General features: G+C 43.1%; 2 protein-coding genes across 2 annotated transcripts in view; one reads left to right on the plus strand and one right to left on the minus strand.

The window, feature by feature from the left end:
- Positions 1-14,918, minus strand: part of ube2c (ubiquitin-conjugating enzyme E2C) — a 55,684-nt gene extending 40,766 nt beyond the window's left edge. The window contains exon 1 of the mRNA XM_080053386.1: positions 14,835-14,918. The gene's annotated coding sequence lies outside the window, so the exon portion shown is untranslated. The remainder of the gene's footprint in view (positions 1-14,834) is intronic.
- LOC307270211 (NACHT, LRR and PYD domains-containing protein 3-like) overlaps positions 1-18,839 on the plus strand; it is a 307,417-nt gene that overhangs the window by 203,031 nt on the left and 85,547 nt on the right. Inside the window, exon 11 of the mRNA XM_080053379.1 lies at positions 2,632-2,805. Coding sequence (XP_079909505.1) covers positions 2,632-2,805 — 174 coding nt within the window. The remainder of the gene's footprint in view (positions 1-2,631; positions 2,806-18,839) is intronic.

Below are 18,839 nucleotides of genomic sequence, written 5' to 3' on the forward strand. Positions count from 1 at the left end.
CATGTATTGTGACATACTGAAGCAGAGCATGATCCCTTCCCTTCGTAAACTGGGTCGCAGGGCAGTATTCCAACATGATAACGACCCCAAGCACACCTCAAAGATGACCACTGCCTTGCTAAAGAAGCTGAGGGTAAAGGTTATGGACTGGCCAAGCATGTCTCCAGACCTAAACCCCATTGAGCATCTTTGGGGCATCCTCAAACGGAAGGTGGAGGAGCGCAAGGTCTCTAATATCCAACAGCTCCGTGATGTCGTCATAAATGAGTGGAAGAGGGTTCCAGTGGCAACCTGTGAAGTTCTGGTGAACTCCATGCCCAAGAGGGTTAAGGCAGTGCTGGAAAATAATGGTGGCCACACAAAATATTGACACTTTGGGCCCAATTTGGACATTTTCACTCAGGGGTGTACTCACTTTTGTTGCCTTAAGTTTAGACATTAATGGCTGTGTGTCGAGTTATTTTGAGGGGACAGTAAATTTACACTGTTATACAAGCTGTAAATAGACTTATTTACATTGTATCAAAGTGTCATTTCTTAAGTTTTGTCCAATGAAAAGATATAATGAAATATGTGCAGAAATGTGAGGGGTGTACTCACTTTTGTGACATACTGTATATCAGTGCTGTCAGTTTAATATATATATATATATATATATATATATATATATATATATATATATATATATATTTATATATATGTATATATATATATATATATGTATATATATATATATATATATATGTATATATATATATATATATGTATATATATATATATATGTATATATCAGTGCTGTCAGTTTAACGGCGTTAATGCAAACCCATTTTAACGGCGTTAAATGGTTTATCGCGCGATTAACGCTCTTCATGGCCTAGCAAACGTTGTGGTTTTTTCACAAGCTGTTGCATCAACTAGTCGGCTAATGTTAGAACAACTGAAACACCACAAACCATACAAATGGCTCACAGTTAAGTTACTGGCAATTAAGTTAGTGTTAATTCAAACAGAACATGTCCTACAGCGTAATTTCACATTAAAATCATTTAACTGGCAAAACGGCTAAACGTCAAGTCAATTTTGACTTTTATTTTGAAGCAGGAACCGAAACCTAGCACTTCCTAGCTCAGCTACGTGACCTTCACTAGTCTTCCGTGTTTGACTTTGGGACCTCGCTGAAAAGAACAGTAAAGAAAGCCTGTCATTTGGAGAAGTCCTACCCTGCGCCCACACCAAAACCTCCATGAATGTTGGTGGCAGCCGCCAGTCATTCATTTTCACTTAAATTTTCGCTACGAAGCCTCGGCTGCAGCAGCACCATGGCAACCATCTGCACGCAGGCATAGTGTGTCCACTCCACACAGTCTGAAATAAGCCGTGGATGAAAGACTCCCAAAACATTTAGGCCTACAACAACCAGTTTAATTTAGCCTTAATACTAATTTGTTTTATATACCCTATGCTGTTTTATGGGTTGGTTTTTAAATAAAAAAAGAAGTTCCAATATGTTTGTGCTGTTCAAGGGGTTGGGGGGTATATAGCCTATTGTTATTTGCACTGAATTGCAAATGATGATATTTTAGAAGAAATACACTGAATTACAATGGTGTAGACATCATTGTAATTCAGTGTGTTTCTTCTTTAATATCATAATTAGAATGGGTGTGATAAGAGCATTAAAATGAGAAACAATAATGGGACAAAAAGAAATCAAGGGACATTCAGGCTAGAATAAATAAAAATGCGATTAATCGCGAGTTAACTATGACATTAATGCGATTAATCGCGATTAAATATTTTAATCGCTTCACAGCACTAATATATATATATATATATATATATATATATATATATATATATATATAGGGGAGGACGGGGGAATGTGAGACATCGGGTAATGTGAGAGGACCTCATGGTGCTGTGGTAAGCATGTTTTTTTCAAAAAAAATATATTTTTTTTATGTAAAAGTACATTTTCTTGCTGTCAACTTAATCGATTGTTGTGCCTAATCAAATTAATTCAGGTAGAATAACTTCTATCATACATGTTGATGAACTACCAACATGTGAAACCATGTGATGATGATAACTGAAGATTTGCCTGAACTGCTGAGAGAGATAGTTTTTTCTCAAATTGTGGCAGTGGGGTAAAGTGAGACAAATGCTGTGGGGTAAAGTGAGACAGTGTCTGTGCCCTATTTTAATGAATCCATTATATTTTAGGTAGCAAGGAGACTAGTTTGAATAAGACAAAAGACAATGTGGGCTGGAGGTGGGGGTTGATGGTTGAAGGGGTGTCAGCAAGGGCATGGTTTGGCATGTATGTATGTGGGGGTCAGGAGAGTGACCTTTAACTTCAATAGACTCTGTAGAAATACCCCCAGACACTAGCTGGCTCTAAGGGTCCTGTGTTCTGACCCCCTGTGTTTTAATCTAACTGGTTCTATCTGTCATTTGAATGATAATTATTGAATATGAATTATATGTTGTATTTGATCAGAATTACTTTCAAGTAAGTTTGAGTTTATATAATATGTCTCTGTGTGTGTGTGTGTGTGTGTGTGTGTGTGTGTGTGTGTGTGTGTGTGTGTGTGTGTGTGTGTGTGTGTGTGTGTGTGTGTGTGTGTGTAGTCTGTCAGGTTGTTTGATCACAGATGAAGGCTGTGCTTCTCTGGCCTCAGCTCTGAGCTCCAACCCCTCCCATCTGAGAGAGCTGGACCTGAGCTACAACCATCCAGGAGCCTCAGGAGTGGAGCTACTGTCTGCTGGACGGGACGGTCCCCTCTGGAGACTGGACACTCTCAGGTATGAAGAGGCTGCTGTCAGTCTGATAGAGGAGGAAGAGCTGGGGACAGTTTATCATATGACCCTGACACACCAATGGTGTTTGTCCGTCTCCATTTGACTCAGTTTGGCTCAGCTGTGGAGGCTTTCCATTAAGCCACTATGTTGCATGTCGGCCGGTGTTAGACACGTGCCGTAGCGTCTGGTCAACAGCTCAAAACATACGAAATGTCCACTCTCTAGTTTATAATGCACTTTATTCACAAACACGAACTTAAGGACTTGAACATACGACGATTACTTGATTGACCTGATTGAGCTCCACGGACACCAAAACTGTTTTGCCTCCCGGCATGAGAGCACCTCCAAAACACAAGTGATGTGTGTCAATTCCATCCCCACAGCACCCGTCCTTGTTGATGAGCAACCACTAGAGTTTGTGGAAGATTTCACCTATCTTGGCAGCCTCATCAGTAAGGACAGAGGGGCATCAGAAGACATCAAAGCAAGGCTGGGAAAGGCTCAGGGGGCCTTCTCCCAACTCCGTTCCATCTGGAGATCTAAACAATACTGAGCAATGTCCAAACATGATCCAGTTTAAAAAAAGGTTCAAAGCAATGATTTATAAAAAGGTACAGGGATGAGGGAGGAGAAGAAAAAATATAATAATAATAATAATAATAATAATAATAATAATAATAATAATAATAATAATAATAATAATAATAATAATTGGCTTTACAAGTTTTGTATACAAAGGTGTTTGTTAATGTGTATATTACATATATATATAAATGTAAATTGTACACATAGTAGCCTATATCAAATTGTATCTAGATATAGATGGTATTAAAGGTAGAAATTGTTAACATACTGTACCAAACTGTATAGATATAAGGATTGTTTAAATATATAAAGTGTAAATATTAGGGCTGTCAAAATGAAAGTGTTAACGCACGGTGATTCAATTCTGGAATTAATGCGTTCATTTTTTTAACTCATTTAATGCATGTGCAGAATGATCCGCCCCGTGCATCCCACCGGCTCTGTACTAAAGTCACTCTAACGTTGTGGCTGACCCAGGATCAGTAGCTGCGCGCAGCCAAACATAGCAGCACGTTAGCCCATGCCGTGTTTTAAACTGCTAACGGTCACGTCTGTCTCGGGGGCATAGATAGTATATAAAATCAACTGCCGCGGGTGACAGTTGATGTCGGGAGCAACAGGAGGAGAAACATTGTCCGCTCTGTTCAGAGCCCGCGAGGACACAAACGTCTGCAGTTTTCAGAGGTGTGTGTGATTAGACATCAACATAACTTCGGCTTCCTGGTACACATGAACAGTCCCCTAGGACGTGGTCGCGTGTACACACACACACACACACACACACACCGCAGACTGTAATCAAGTTATATTCAAGAATGCACAACATATTCGCCAAATAAATGCCATTATATAGCTTATATTTGCCCAAAGACATAGTAAAGAGATAGCCTGGCTCCGCCCGCCCTCCTACTTCCGGCCAAATTTCATTTTCCCTTCAGTAGTCAGTCTGGTGATGGGGCGTATTAGTGAGATTTTTCCGAACAAATTTCTGAGTATCCAATCAGCGAACAGAGGGAGTGGTTGAGAACGATGACGTTGAAGTTGCGCGCGAGTTTCAGTTGTAGTCAGAACAATAACAGGAAGACAACATGGAGAAGGAAGCAAGAGAAGCTATTCTGTCTGTTGTTGCAACGCTGCCGAATATCGATGCATTAAAGCCGGAGCAAGAAGATGCCTTGCTGAATTTCGTTGGTGGCCATGATGTTGTGGCACTTCTCCCCACCGGGTTCGGGAAAAGTTTGATCTTCCAGCTGGCTCCGTTAGTCGTGAAGGAGTTAGCCTGGTAATCATCGCGCAGCATTTTCGGCAAATACGATAAGACCGAAGCGACGTATTGTCAATGACAAGACCCAGCCTCGACAGTTGACTGCAAACATTATCTCTGTCCTTAGTATCGAATATTAATTTAGAATTTGTAATTGTTCCTTGAACTCTAAAACTAGATAAACAAAACCTGCAGTTATCGTTGACAGACATCTTCACGCTTCATCTTGTTTTGTTTGTGTACTCTGCCTGCGCATGTGCGCAACGTAGTTTCCGGCCGGTCCCGGCGCAAGACATACGTCACGACCAAACGTTATGTGATTGGTTATGGCAGATCCAGAGTGGCACTGGGCAGATCCAATAGTTTTAAACTTCAACAGACAGCCGCCTCCAAGTGAGTGAACGTTTGCCAATTACAGCACCTCCAGACCTTCTGTACAAATGAAATGAAGTACGATGATCTGGTAGGACCAGGCTAAATGAAGTACGATGGTCTGGTAGGACCAGGCTAAATGAAGTACAATGGTCTGGTAGGACCAGGCTAAATGAAGTACGATGGTCTGGTAGGACCAGGCTATGGTCTGGTAGGACCAGGCTAGTAAAGAGACTTGAATTATAGTGTGGTAGGTATGTATTTTTGATTTAAATTTATTTTCGGTATTAAAACCATTATTTGGATTTTAAAATAATAAAAATACTCATTTTAAATGTACATATCCACCTTCTGTCATTTATCTTTCTGTTCATACAACAATATACAGAGAAAATTTGAATTTTTCGGGCATATTTTGAATGGTAAAATTAATCGTGATTAATCGTGATTAATTTGATTTAAAATGTTAATGGTTTAAGTTAAGTTAAGTTATCTTTATTTGTCAGTTGTACACGAGGCACATTGAAATTCGTCTTTTCGCATATCCCCTCTCAAGTTACCACACTTCGGAGGGGGTCAGAGCGCAGGGTCAGCCGCAGTACAGCGCCCCTGGAGCAGTTTGGGGTTAAGTGTCTTGCTCAAGGACACAATGGTAGAGATGGTGGGCACCGTAGACACAATACCAGCCTCTGCTAGTTTTACAACTAATACCCTCCTGTCCGGTGCCGGGGATCGAACCAGCGACCTCATGGTTACTGGTCGGCCACCTTTTCCTCTAGGCCATCCTACCACCCAATGACAGCCATAGTAAATATAGAACATCAAACTATACAAATAGAAATGTATATAAAGATATAGCTATATGGATTATATAAATATATAAAGTATAAATATATAAATGATTAAAACAAATCATAGTATATATGTATGGATTGTAAATATAAAATATAGGAAGTACATTTAATACATATTAATTATTGAGCTGTGGAAAAGGGGATTAAATAAGTGTTCTACTCGATTCACCTCCATGAGATGAAAACGTCTCAAAGCTCTGCCAGCTGTTTATAGTAGACTGGTAGTTAAACATCACAGACATCAACATGTCTTTGCCACATGGTCGTAGCTGTTATGCTAGCTATTGGTCGTAGCTGTTATGCTAGCCACATGGTTGTAGCTGTTATGCTAGCTATTGGTCGTAGCTGTTATGCTAGCCACATGGTCGTAGCTCTTATGCTAGCTATTGGTTGTAGCTGTTATGCTAGCCACATGGTTGTAGCTGTTATGCTAGCCACATGGTCGTAGCTGTTATGCTAGCCACATGGTCGTAGCTGTTATGCTAGCCACATGGTCGTAGCTGTTATGCTAGCCACATGGTCGTAGCTGTTATGCTAGCCACATGGTTGTAGCTGTTATGCTAGCTATTGGTTGTAGCTGTTATGCTAGCTATTGGTTGTAGCTGTTATGCTCAAGATTCAAGATTTTTATTAGTGTCCCAAGAGGGCAAATTGGTTTACAGCGAGGAGAGGCGACAACACATAACAGTACAAAACAGTGACGGACACAAACATCGCAACATGTACACAGGCCTGGGCACTAAAGTGCAAAGTGCAAGAATCAGGGAGAAACCAACACAACACAGTCAGTTCCTTTCCCTCCACAGATTAAGACGGGCCACACTGGGGATAGAGTCTTGCTGTACGGCAAAACTCGCCCAAGATATGACCAGAGAGTTCGGCTCTTAGTAAAGAGAGTTCCCGCTCTGAGAAGGCAGTCCAGGGCAACTTTCAACTACTGTTATCCTCCTAGCTCCGACAGGTAGACTCAGGACTTACCGTCATACAATAAAATAAAATCAAATCATAAAATCATAAAATAAATAAAATAAATAAAATAAATAAAATAAATCAAACATGAAATCCTAGAAACGTAACATCATAAAGTGCCAAGATAAAGTGCTATGTGGTCAACAGCAAACAATCAATAGCAGCAGAATAAAGTGCAGAGTGCCGTTAGCAGCAATGCCCACAACAGCAACAATAACAACAGTACATTACCATAAACACCATCAGCAATATAAAAAGTCGAAAACCCAATCAGCAATAGCAGCATTTATTTGCTGCAGGCAGCATTGGTTGCTCGAATCGAGGAAGGGGCAAAGGAAAACTTGTATCTGTTTTTGGTGGTCGTAGGGACACATAGGCGATGGCCAGATGGCAACACCCTGTATTCAGAATAAAGAGGGTGGGCACGGTCTTGTCGTATGGACCTAGTTTTTTTGAGCAACTGTTTGCAATAAAAAGGATCAAGGCCTACAAACTGTATACCAGTAATTTTCGCTGCAGTTTTTACAATTCTCCCAAGAGAACTGTTGTCCTTGGTAGTGAGGTTACCGTACCAGCATATTATAGAGAAGGAGATGACAGAGTGAATATAAGCACTGTAAAACAATTTCAACAGGCTTTTGTCAACATTGAATCGAGCTAGTTTTCTCAGACAGTTAAGGCGTTGTTGGCCTTTCTTGCACAACATTTCAGTGTTTGCATTGAATTTCAAGTTATTGTCAATGATAGTGCCCAGATATTTATAGCAGGACACGATTTCCACTGGCTGGCCACAGATGATAGTGTTCTCGGTGGGATGGGGGCCACGTCTGAAATCTATACAGAGCTCTTTTGTTTTAGAGATGTTAAGCTCAAGGAATGCATCGTTGCAGCAGGTCAGGAAGTCCTCTGTAACTTTGCCATGCCCAGTCTCATCGTTATTGAGAAGACTGACTATGACCGAATCATCTGCGTATTTAATGATGAAGCGGTTGTCGTGGTTACTGCGACAGTCATCAGTGTATGAAATAAACAAAAGAGCAGAGAGAACACAGCCCTGAGGCGAACCAGTGGAGGTGGACAGAAGGCTAGACACTGTTGTGTTCACCTTCACACATTGGGATCTGTTAGTTAAAAAGTCCAGTATCCAACCCACTAGACATGGGTCTAGGCTAAAGGTGTTAACTAGCTTGTCAATAAGAACATGGGGCTGGATCGTGTTAAAAGCAGAGGAGAAATCGACACAAAGTAGCCTGGCATGCTTCTTACTGCCCTCAAGGTGTTTAAAAAGCAGATTTAAAAGAGTAGCAGTAGCATCCTGGACGCCTCTTCCCTCCCTGTACGCAAATTGAAAAGGGTCTAGAAGGCTCTTGGTTTTAGCAACGAGCTCTGGTTTGACAATCTTCTCAAACTGCTTCATGACCAGAGAAGTAAGGGCTACGGGTCTGAAATCGCTAAGTGTTTTTGGATTTTTACACTTAGCAACGGGTACAATAGTGGACTGTTTCCAGAGGGAAGGTACTATCTGCTGCCTGAGGGAACTGTTAACCCAGTTGGTCTGCGCAGGTGTTTAATAGGCGGCCACCAATGTGATCGGGGCCTGGGCCTTTACGGGGGTTGCATTTCTTAAAACAATCGATTACATCCTCCTCTTTAAAAAAAGGTTTAGAGGGGGGGGGGGGGCAGACAGAAATCTGTTTTTGAACACACAGTGTTCCTTACTAAAATCATGCATTTCGAATCTGACAAAGAAATCGTTGAGGCTCTGAGCAAGGTGCAGGTCACAGGTGTAATTGACTAAGGAAACCTTTTTCCTTTTCTCTTTCAGCCCAGTAATGGTTTTCATGCCGTCCCAGGCAGAGCCCAGATTATTAGCTTGAAGTTGACTCTCAATTTTTTCCTTATAAGTCTTTTTGCCAGCCCAGACCTCTCTTTTAATTTCTTTCTGCAGATGTCTCAGTTCTACTGTATTACCTTCTGTAAAGGCTTTGTTCTTCTTATGAAGAAGAGGTCTAAGGGACTGAGATACCCACGGTTTAGAGTTAGGATACACTTTGACTGTTTTCTCAGGGATAATGATATTCTCACAGTACACAGACCAGCTAGTAACAACATCAGTCAGTTCATTGATATCGGCAGAGGACTCGGTGAACATGTCCCAATCTGTGGCTTCAAAAAGGCCACGAAGAGTCTCACATGCATTTGTATCATTCCAGTTCTTAATGCGGAAGCTCTGCACTTTGCCCCTTTTAAGTGCAGTGCGGTAAACAGGAAAAAGATGTACACAGTTATGGTCGGAGGACCCCAGGGGTGGGAGGGGTACAGATCTGTATGCGTCTTTGACGTTACCATAGCACATGTCTAAGGTTTTATTAGACCTGGTCGGACAAGTGACATATTGATGGAAGTCTCTGAGAGTCTTTTTCAGGGAGACATGGTTCATGTCACCGAGGATGAGGTTTGGCGCGTCAGGGGAGATTAGCTGAAGTTTCTGTACAACCTTTAGAATTTGCTCACAGGCCCTAGCATCATTAGCTTTAGGATGAATGTAAACAACTGTAATAAATAACTGTGGGAACTCCCTCGGTAGATATGCAGGCCGTAGGGAGACAGAGAGCAGTTTGATATCAGGAGTACATAAACTTTCCCTGACAATGACAGATTTAACATTGCACCAACGCTCATTAACATACAAACATACCCCTCCGCCAGTTGACTTTCCCGTGGCTGAGGCATCCCGATCCAGACGAAAGGGTGTCCCAAAGCCATCGATCTCCAGATCGGTGGCCAAGTCACGTTCTGATATCCAGGATTCCGTGAAGGCTAGAAGGCATGCGCTCCTGAAATCGTGATTACAGCCGACCAACTCCTGAAGTTCCTCAGATTTATTCCTAAGGGACTGCGCGTTGGAAAGGATGATGGAAGGCAGCGGGATGCGGGAAAGGGGTTGTAGCTTCCGCAGGCGAATGCCTCCTCTCCGTCCTCGCCTACTGGTCCTTCTCCTCGTCCAGCAGGCTCCGGGAGGGTCGGTGGGTCTCAGTAGATCCGCAGGATTTGACCGAATCAGGTCCGCGGGCGGCTCTTGTATGTTGCTCCAGCGAAGTAGCATCTCCGCGGTGTATTGTATCCGAGCTGGCCGTACGGGAGACAGCAGCGTGTGTCCCAGGCTCCACGTCAGCTGGAGCACCAACCACGTTAACAGCAGAGCGAGTAGATCCATAATGGGGAAATAAAGAGAAGAGAGTTTGGGCTCTTAAGAGGAGTGTTCCCGCTCTGGGAGAGCAGTCCCAGGCGGCTATCCTCCGTAGTTAACGTAGGTCTGAATAGCAGCTAGAGGCTAGGTAGCGGCTAGCCGCTAATCACCGGCAGGGCTCTGAGATCATTTCTCACCGCAGCTAAGACGGGCCAAGCCGGGGATAGAGTCTTGCTGTATGACAAAACTCTCCCGAGGTACGAACAGAGAATTCGGGCTCTTAGAAAAGAGTGTTCCCGCTCTGATAGGGCAGTCCAGGGCAGTCCAGGGCAACTTTCTCCTACTGTTGTCCTAGCTCCTAGCTTAGCGGAGCTAGGAAAGTTAGCCGGCTTCCACTCCCAGTCCTAGGCTCAAAACAAGCCCCGCTGGGGATCGGATCTTACTGTTCGGCTGAGCTCACCCAAGTTATGGGTCAACAGTGCACTTATCGTCCTCAGGCCAAGTACATAGAGCGCACATAAATGTTGAAAAACAACCAAAAGACAGACAAGAACAACGCACAACTCCTGCTGTCGGTCGCTGCGTGCGCATGCGCCCTGACGCCCTGCTAGCCACATGGTCGTAGCTGTTATGCTAGCTATTGGTTGTAGCTGTTATGCTAGCCACATGGTCGTAGCTGTTATGCTAGCCACATGGTCGTAGCTGTTATGCTAGCTATTGGTTGTAGCTGTTATGCTAGCCACATGGTTGTAGCTGTTATGCTAGCTATTGGTCGTAGCTGTTATGCTAGCTATTGGTTGTAGCTGTTATGCTAGCCACATGGTCATAGCTGTTATGCTAGCCACATGGTCGTAGCTGTTATGCTAGCTATTGGTCGTAGCTGTTATGCTAGCTATTGGTTGTAGCTGTTATGCTAGCCACATGGCTGTAGCTGTTATGCTAGCTATTGGTCGTAGCTGTTATGCTAGCTATTGGTTGTAGCTGTTATGCTAGCTATTGGTTGTAGCTTTTATGCTAGCCACATGCTCGTAGCTGTTATGCTAGCCACATGCTCGTAGCTGTTATGCTAGCCACATGGTCGTAGCTGTTATGCTAGCCACATGGTTGTAGCTGTTATGCTAGCTATTGGTCGTAGCTGTTATGCTAGCCACATGGTCGTAGCTGTTATGCTAGCCACATGGTTGTAGCTGTTATGCTAGCCACATGGTCGTAGCTGTTATTCTAGCTATTGGTTGTAGCTGTTATGCTAGCCACATGGTCGTAGCTGTTATGCTAGCCACATGGTTGTAGCTGTTATGCTAGCCACATGGTCGTAGCTGTTATGCTAGCCACATGGTCGTAGCTGTTATGCTAGCTATTGGTTGTAGCTGTTATGCTAGCCACATGGCTGTAGCTGTTATGCTAGCCACATGGTTGTAGCTGTTATGCTAGCCACATGGTCGTAGCTGTTATGCTAGCTATTGGTCGTAGCTGTTATGCTAGCCACATGGTCGTAGCTGTTATGCTAGCTATTGGTCGTAGCTGTTATGCTAGCCACATGGCTGTAGCTGTTATGCTAGCCACATGGTTGTAGCTGTTATGCTAGCCACATGGTCGTAGCTGTTATGCTAGCTATTGGTCGTAGCTGTTATGCTAGCCACATGGTCGTAGCTGTTATGCTAGCCACATGGTCGTAGCTGTTATGCTAGCTATTGGTTGTAGCTGTTATGCTAGCCACATGGTCGTAGCTGTTATGCTAGCCACATGGTCGTAGCTGTTATGCTAGCTATTGGTTGTAGCTGTTATGCTAGCTATTGGTTGTAGCTGTTATGCTAGCCACATGGTCGTAGCTGTTATGCTAGCTATTGGTTGTAGCTGTTATGCTAGCTATTGGTTGTAGCTGTTATGCTAGCCACATGGTCGTAGCTGTTATGCTAGCCACATGGCTGTAGCTGTTATGCTAGCTATTGGTCGTAGCTGTTATGCTAGCCACATGGTTGTAGCTGTTATGCTAGCCACATGGTCGTAGCTGTTATGCTAGCCACATGGCTGTAGCTGTTATGCTAGCCACATGGTTGTAGTTGTTATGCTAGCTATTGGTTGTAGCTGTTATGCTAGCCACATGGTCGTAGCTGTTATGGTAGCCACATGGTCCTAGCTGTTATGCTAGCCACATGGTCGTAGCTGTTATGCTAGCTATTGGTTGTAGCTGTTATGCTAGCCACATGGTTGTAGCTGTTATGCTAGCCACATGGTCGTAGCTGTTATGCTAGCCACATGGTCGCAGCTGTTATGCTAGCCACATGGTTGTAGCTGTTATGCTAGCCACATGGTCGTAGCTGTTATGCTAGCCACATGGTCGCAGCTGTTATGCTAGCCACATGGTCGTAGCTGTTATGCTAGCCACATGGTCGCAGCTGTTATGCTAGCCACATGGTCGCAGCTGTTATGCTAGCCACATGGTCGTAGCTGTTATGCTAGGCACATGGTTGTAGCTGTTATGCTAGCCACATGGTTGTAGCTGTTATGCTAGCCACATGGTCGTAGCTGTTATGCTAGCCACATGGTCGTAGCTGTTATGCTAGCCACATGGTCGTAGCTGTTATGCTAGCTATTGGTTGTAGCTGTTATGCTAGCTATTGGTTGTAGCTGTTATGCTAGCTATGCAGGGGATAGTTTGGGCTGTAATGACCCAATGTACATGCTGGTCTGACCCCCCCCCCCCCTCTCTCCTTTCAGGGTGGAGCCTGCTGGAGTCCAATGGCTGACACCAGGTCTGAGGAAGTGTAAGTGTCTTTATAATGTTCATAATCATCAAACTGTCAATGAACAGATGATGGATTAATAACTGCTGCTGTGTTGTGTCTTTTTCTCTCCATCAGATTCCTGTGAACTCACACTGGACACAAACACAGTGAACGGATTCCTCAAACTGTCTGACAACAACAGGAAGGTGACAGAGGTGGAGGAGGAGGAGCCATATCCTGATCATCCAGAGAGATTTGAACGCTACTGTCAGCTGCTGTGTAGTAATGGTCTGACTGGTCGCCGTTACTGGGAGGTCGAGAGGAGAGGAAGTGTTGATATATCAGTGAGTTACAGAGGAATCAGGAGGAAAGGAAACAGTGTCTGTGCGTTTGGAATGAATGATCAGTCCTGGACTCTGAGGTGCTCTGATGATGGTCGTTACTCTGTCTGTCACAATAACAGAACCACAGTCATCCCCTTCTCCTCTGTCTCTCCCAGACTAGCAGTGTATGTGGACTGTCCTGCTGGCTCTCTGTCCTTCTACGAGGTCTCCTCTGACTCACTGATCCACCTCCACACCGTCAACACCACATTCACTGAACCTCTGTACCCTGGGTTTGCGTTTGGGGGAGATGGTACCTCAGTGTCTCTGTGTCGTCTGTAGGAGGGAGAGTCTGAACAGGATCACAGCTAATGTATTGTAGGCAAATGTTTTATCTTTCTGCGTACCCACAACACGCACGCACGCACACACACACACACACACATACACACACACACACACACACACACACACACACACACAACACGCACGCACGCACACACACACACACACACACACACACACACACACACACACACACACACACCCACAACACGCACGCACGCACACACACACACACACACACACACACACACACACCCACAACACGCACGCACGCACGCACACACACACACACACACACACACACACACACACACACACACACACACACACACACACACACACACCCACAACACGCACGCACGCACGCACACACACACACACACACACACACACACACCCACAACACGCACGCACGCACACACACACACACACACACACACACACACACACACACACACCCACAACACGCACGCACGCACACACACACACACACACACCCACAACACGCACGCACGCACACACACACACACACCCACACTCACACACACACACACACACACCCACCCACAACACGCACGCACGCACACACACACACACACACACACACACACACACACACACACACACACACACACACACACACACACACACACACACACACACACCCACAACATGGAGGATCTTTGTTAACGACTGTGTCACCTCCTCCGGCTCTAGTTTCCTGTTAAACTCTGAGACAGACAGACAGACAGACAGACAGACAGACAGACAGACAGACAGACAGACAGGCAGACAGACAGACAGACAGGCAGACAGACAGACAGACAGAAAGACAGACAGACAGACAGACAGACAGACAGACAGACAGACCGACAGGCAGACAGACAGACAGACAGACAGACAGACAGACAGACAGACAGACAGACAGACAGAGAGGCAGACAGACAGACAGGCAGGCAGGCAGGCAGGCAGGCAGACAGACAGACAGACAGACAGACAGACAGACAGACAGACAGACAGGAAGGAGCTGTTTGAAGTGTGCAACATGAAATGACTCAGTGATCTGTTATTGTCTAATTGTTTTGGATTTAAAACATTCACTTTAGACCAATAAGTAAATAAAAGATTATTTCCCACCAGAATTAAATGTCTCCCAACATTTTGTGAAGAGTTCAGCTAATCGCAGAAAACTAGTGTGGGGATGTGTGTGTGTGTGTGTGTGTGTGTGTGTGTGTGTGTGTGTGTGTGTGTGTGTGTGTGAGTGTGTGTGTGTGTGTGTGTGTGTGTGTGTGTGTGTGTGTGTGTGTGTGTGTGTGTGTGTGTGTGTGTGTGTGTGTGTGTGTGTGTGTGTGTGTGTGTGTACAGGTGATGAACAAAGCGGACGTTTACCTGTGGACTTACCGGGAGTGTGTGTGCTGTTTAACGGGAGGTACTCTTGATCTTACCGGAGGTGTTAGCCAAAAAAATGCTGCTAGCCGCTGTTCTGTTCTGTTCTGATTTTCAAACTGTGCTCGCTCCCGCCCCCTGGTTTAAACCGTCTCGTTCTACGCGCTCTAAGCCAATCAGAGCGCCGCGTTCAAAAACAAACGGACTCCTGTTGACCAATGGGAGAGCGGGGATTTGAGGGAGCGGCGATTTGATTGGTTAAACGGAAAGAAACGAAACCGGCCGAACTGTGAAGTTACGAAGTCGTGACGAACAATTGAAAAACTTATTTTTTTCTATTTGGAAAATGTCATATTCATAAATGCAAAAGTTTCCCCTAATTTTATTGGTTTCATTGCTGAATTCAAAAAATATATTAAAACATTGGCAATAACTGACAATAAAAAAGTAACAAAACTATCAATATATATAGAATCTTTTTGAGGAGGAATGATGTTTAGAGTGTTGTACTGTTTATTTATATTGATTTGATGGTTAAACGGAAAGTAACGAAACCGGCCGAACAATATTTAATGTGACGTCATGAAGTCGTGACGAACAATTGAAAACTTTTTTTTTTTTTTAAATCATTTTGATTTTATCACTGGAAAATATTGATTTAAAAAAAAAATTTAAATACTTTATTTTTTGATTTTTGTTTAAAGGAACACAAACACACAAGTGAAAAAGTGAACGCACAAACAAAAGACAAATTAAAATAAACAGCTAACATGGCGTATACTCTGCTTTACAGGTTTCTAAGGACATTGTTTAAACTAAAGGTAAATGTTAAGCAGAAAATAAAGAGTCAACGAGGTGTCATGTAGGTCCCTTCAGTACTGTTATATAGTCCAGGAAAGGCTGACATATCTGTTTAAACTTCTCTGCTTTACCCGAGTCATTGGATATATTGATGAAATAATTGTCTATCTTTCTTTGGAGAAATGTATTTTCTGATTTGTGATAGTTATATTAGCCAAATTCTATATTCAAAAATATAAATTTACAGTCGCCTAATAAACTTACATTTGGAAAAGAAAAGTTCCATTTTGATGTAAGGGATATTTTACAAAATACTTCAAATAACGCTATCAGATTCTATTTCATCTTGGGGTCACTGACTCATTTGTTTGGAAATATATATATTTTTTTGTAGTCAGGTTGTTGAATTCACACTCCTTACCAGTGGGTGGCAGTAATACACCGAAACACACACACACACTTTTGAGCGGCCTGCACATTTCTGTTAAGGGAAAGACAACATTCAGGTTCTCTTAGGCCAATCTAACCTCCACAAAACAGAGATATAAGATATATAAACGAGACATAAACCATTCACACATATTACCCTCGAAAACAACCACATCAAAGTAATAAAAAGTATTACATTTGTAACACTCAGAAAAACACACCTGGATATTTATGTCAGACTACAGTGGCTTTCTCACAGAAGGCTACAGTCAAATGTATTCCTGCACAAATCAAACACATTTCATAAAAGCATTGGGACGTCTGTGGTGAAGTGTGTAGGGCGGTTCGGTCGTCCACTGGGTTACAGGGTCGGTGGTTGGATCCCCCGTCTCCCCGCCACATGTCCAAGTGTCCCTGGGCAAAGAGACACTGAACCCTAAATGTCTCCTGATAGTTAGCTTGCACCCTGCGTGGTAGCTGCTGCTGCTATCGGTGTATGAATGTGTGTGTGAATGGTAACGTGGGAATGGGAACAGGTCTCCCTTGAAAAAGAGTCTTCGGTCTCAATGGGATTTACCTGTATGAATAAAAAGGTTAAAAATAAATAAATAAAATAAAGTTCATTTTTGACGTTGCAGCGTCTCGGCGTGAGGACAGTCGACTGATAGCGGCAGACAACCGATGCTTACAGAGAGAACGCCATCTGAGTCGGACGCCATTTTAGGTAAACACACTCCCTGCGTTCCAATCCCCATACTTCCATACTATTTAGTATGCCAGAAAAAAGATTTAGGATGTCCCAATACATGCACGTCAATTGTAGTATGCTGAAAATACCCAGATGCCCCACTAACTCCAACAGCATTTTGGAGTATCCATCTTTATTCTTGACATTTCTCGACATAATGAAAAAAAAACTTCCTTATCTGATTTTTCTCTCTTGTCTGTGGCCCTAAAACTCTTCTGTACTTTAGTATGTAGTGTAGTAAAAAGACTAAAGCTCTTCTGTACTTTAGTATGTAGTGTAGTAAAAAGACTAAAACTCTTCTGTACTTTAGTTTAGTGCAGAAACATGTGTTCACATGTGTAATCTCTATGATCTTCTCAGAATAGATTGGAAGCATTTTATACGGGTTCACCACCACGCAGAACAGACCTGAGTATGTCTGCAAGGGAAAAAATAATGTTTAAAAGCAATATTATTGTCATGTATTTCACTGTTTTTCCACTTAAAGCTGGGGTATGTGATTTCTGATTGGTCAATATTAACATGAGCTGTACAATTTGACCAATCAGATCGAGGCTCCGATTCTCTGTTCTTATTGGCTGTTGTTGGGACTGTCCATTCACTTTGGCACCGACTTTGTTGGTGTAGAGCGTGTCAGGGAGGGACCATAGGGGAGGGACCAAAGAGAACAAGTGGAGCGGTTGAGGTATTTGGATTCGAATCTCTATCCCAACTGCCATTTTCTCCCCAAATCCTCCACCCCAGCTTTAATTAAAAAAGAATAGAAATAAAACCTAAATAAAATAAATATTTATCATGAATAAACCCTTGATATGAACCATCTGGTGCCATCGTCATATTTAACCAACATAAACTTAAACTCAAAGACAAACATACACATATTGTACAATAAATGAAACAATCTCTCAAACTGTTATACTTGCAAAAACAACATCAATTAATTTCCTGACATGTGGAAGTCCTGCATTCAAAGTGTTACTTAAAGAGGACCTATGATGCTTTTTGACTTTTATGACCTATAAACGTTGTTATGATGATTTATAGTCATGCTTAACCATACTAAATTATCAAATAATGACTTACATGCATTTCGACGTATTCCCTGCTGACCGTCTGGGGTGTCTGTGCAGAGCACTAAACACTATTCTAGCCAGTCGAGAAGTCACGTGTTCAAAGCGGTCTACCCTTTGTAACTTTGTGACGCCGCATGTAACTTTGTGAAGTCACCACGCGGATGTTTCCATGTATGGTAATGCTGTCACTTCCCTGTTCGCGTCTGCCTCGCGTCTGCCTCGCGCCCTTATAGGTCCATGCTCGCGCTTCCCGCCACTGAAAGTGTTCCGGAAGGAAGGTAACCAATCACAACGGAGTGGGGTTTGCAGGAGGAGGGAGGGGAGCGGAGATGGCCGATGCACAGGCGGAGGGAGCGGAGATTGCCGAAGCACACACACTCAAGTGTTGACAGGACGTGCTGGATCGCCAAAATAAGAGAAAGAGCTTCCCGAAAATCTACATAGTTTTTTGTGATGTGATTCGTGTCAGGTTGCTCTATAGCAGTGTAAAACAAGAAATTAAGACCAGAAAAGTAGTATAATAGGTCCTCTTTAAGGAGAAGCACAAAAGTATTCAAATCAAAATATACTTAAAGGAATACTTCACCCATACGGAACCGGCGTTCTATCATTATAAAATCACTATTATAATATAATGAATGAGGTTTTTCTTCCCTCAGTCTTCCCTCAGTCTTCCCTTGGACCAGCTGTCCTGATAATCCTAACCATACATTTGCCCAGTTGTGATGGCACTACTGGGCAAAATGTAGGGTGAGACAGTGAGACCATAAAATACTCTTTCTGCCTTTTCTCAGGATAGGATGAACCGATTTCTAAAATGTTTGCACATTATACTACATAGGATCTCAGAGTTCAATACACCTTCGTATTCCCACTGGTGAAGTAGGTCTTTAACATATCAAAAATAAAAGTATAATCATGTACATTATTGCGTTAAAATAGTGATCATTAAACCATAACTTTAATGTT

This window comes from Ammodytes marinus, assembly GCF_949987685.1.
Source record: "Ammodytes marinus genome assembly, chromosome: 25".
NCBI classification, from domain to species: Eukaryota; Metazoa; Chordata; class Actinopteri; order Uranoscopiformes; family Ammodytidae; genus Ammodytes; species Ammodytes marinus.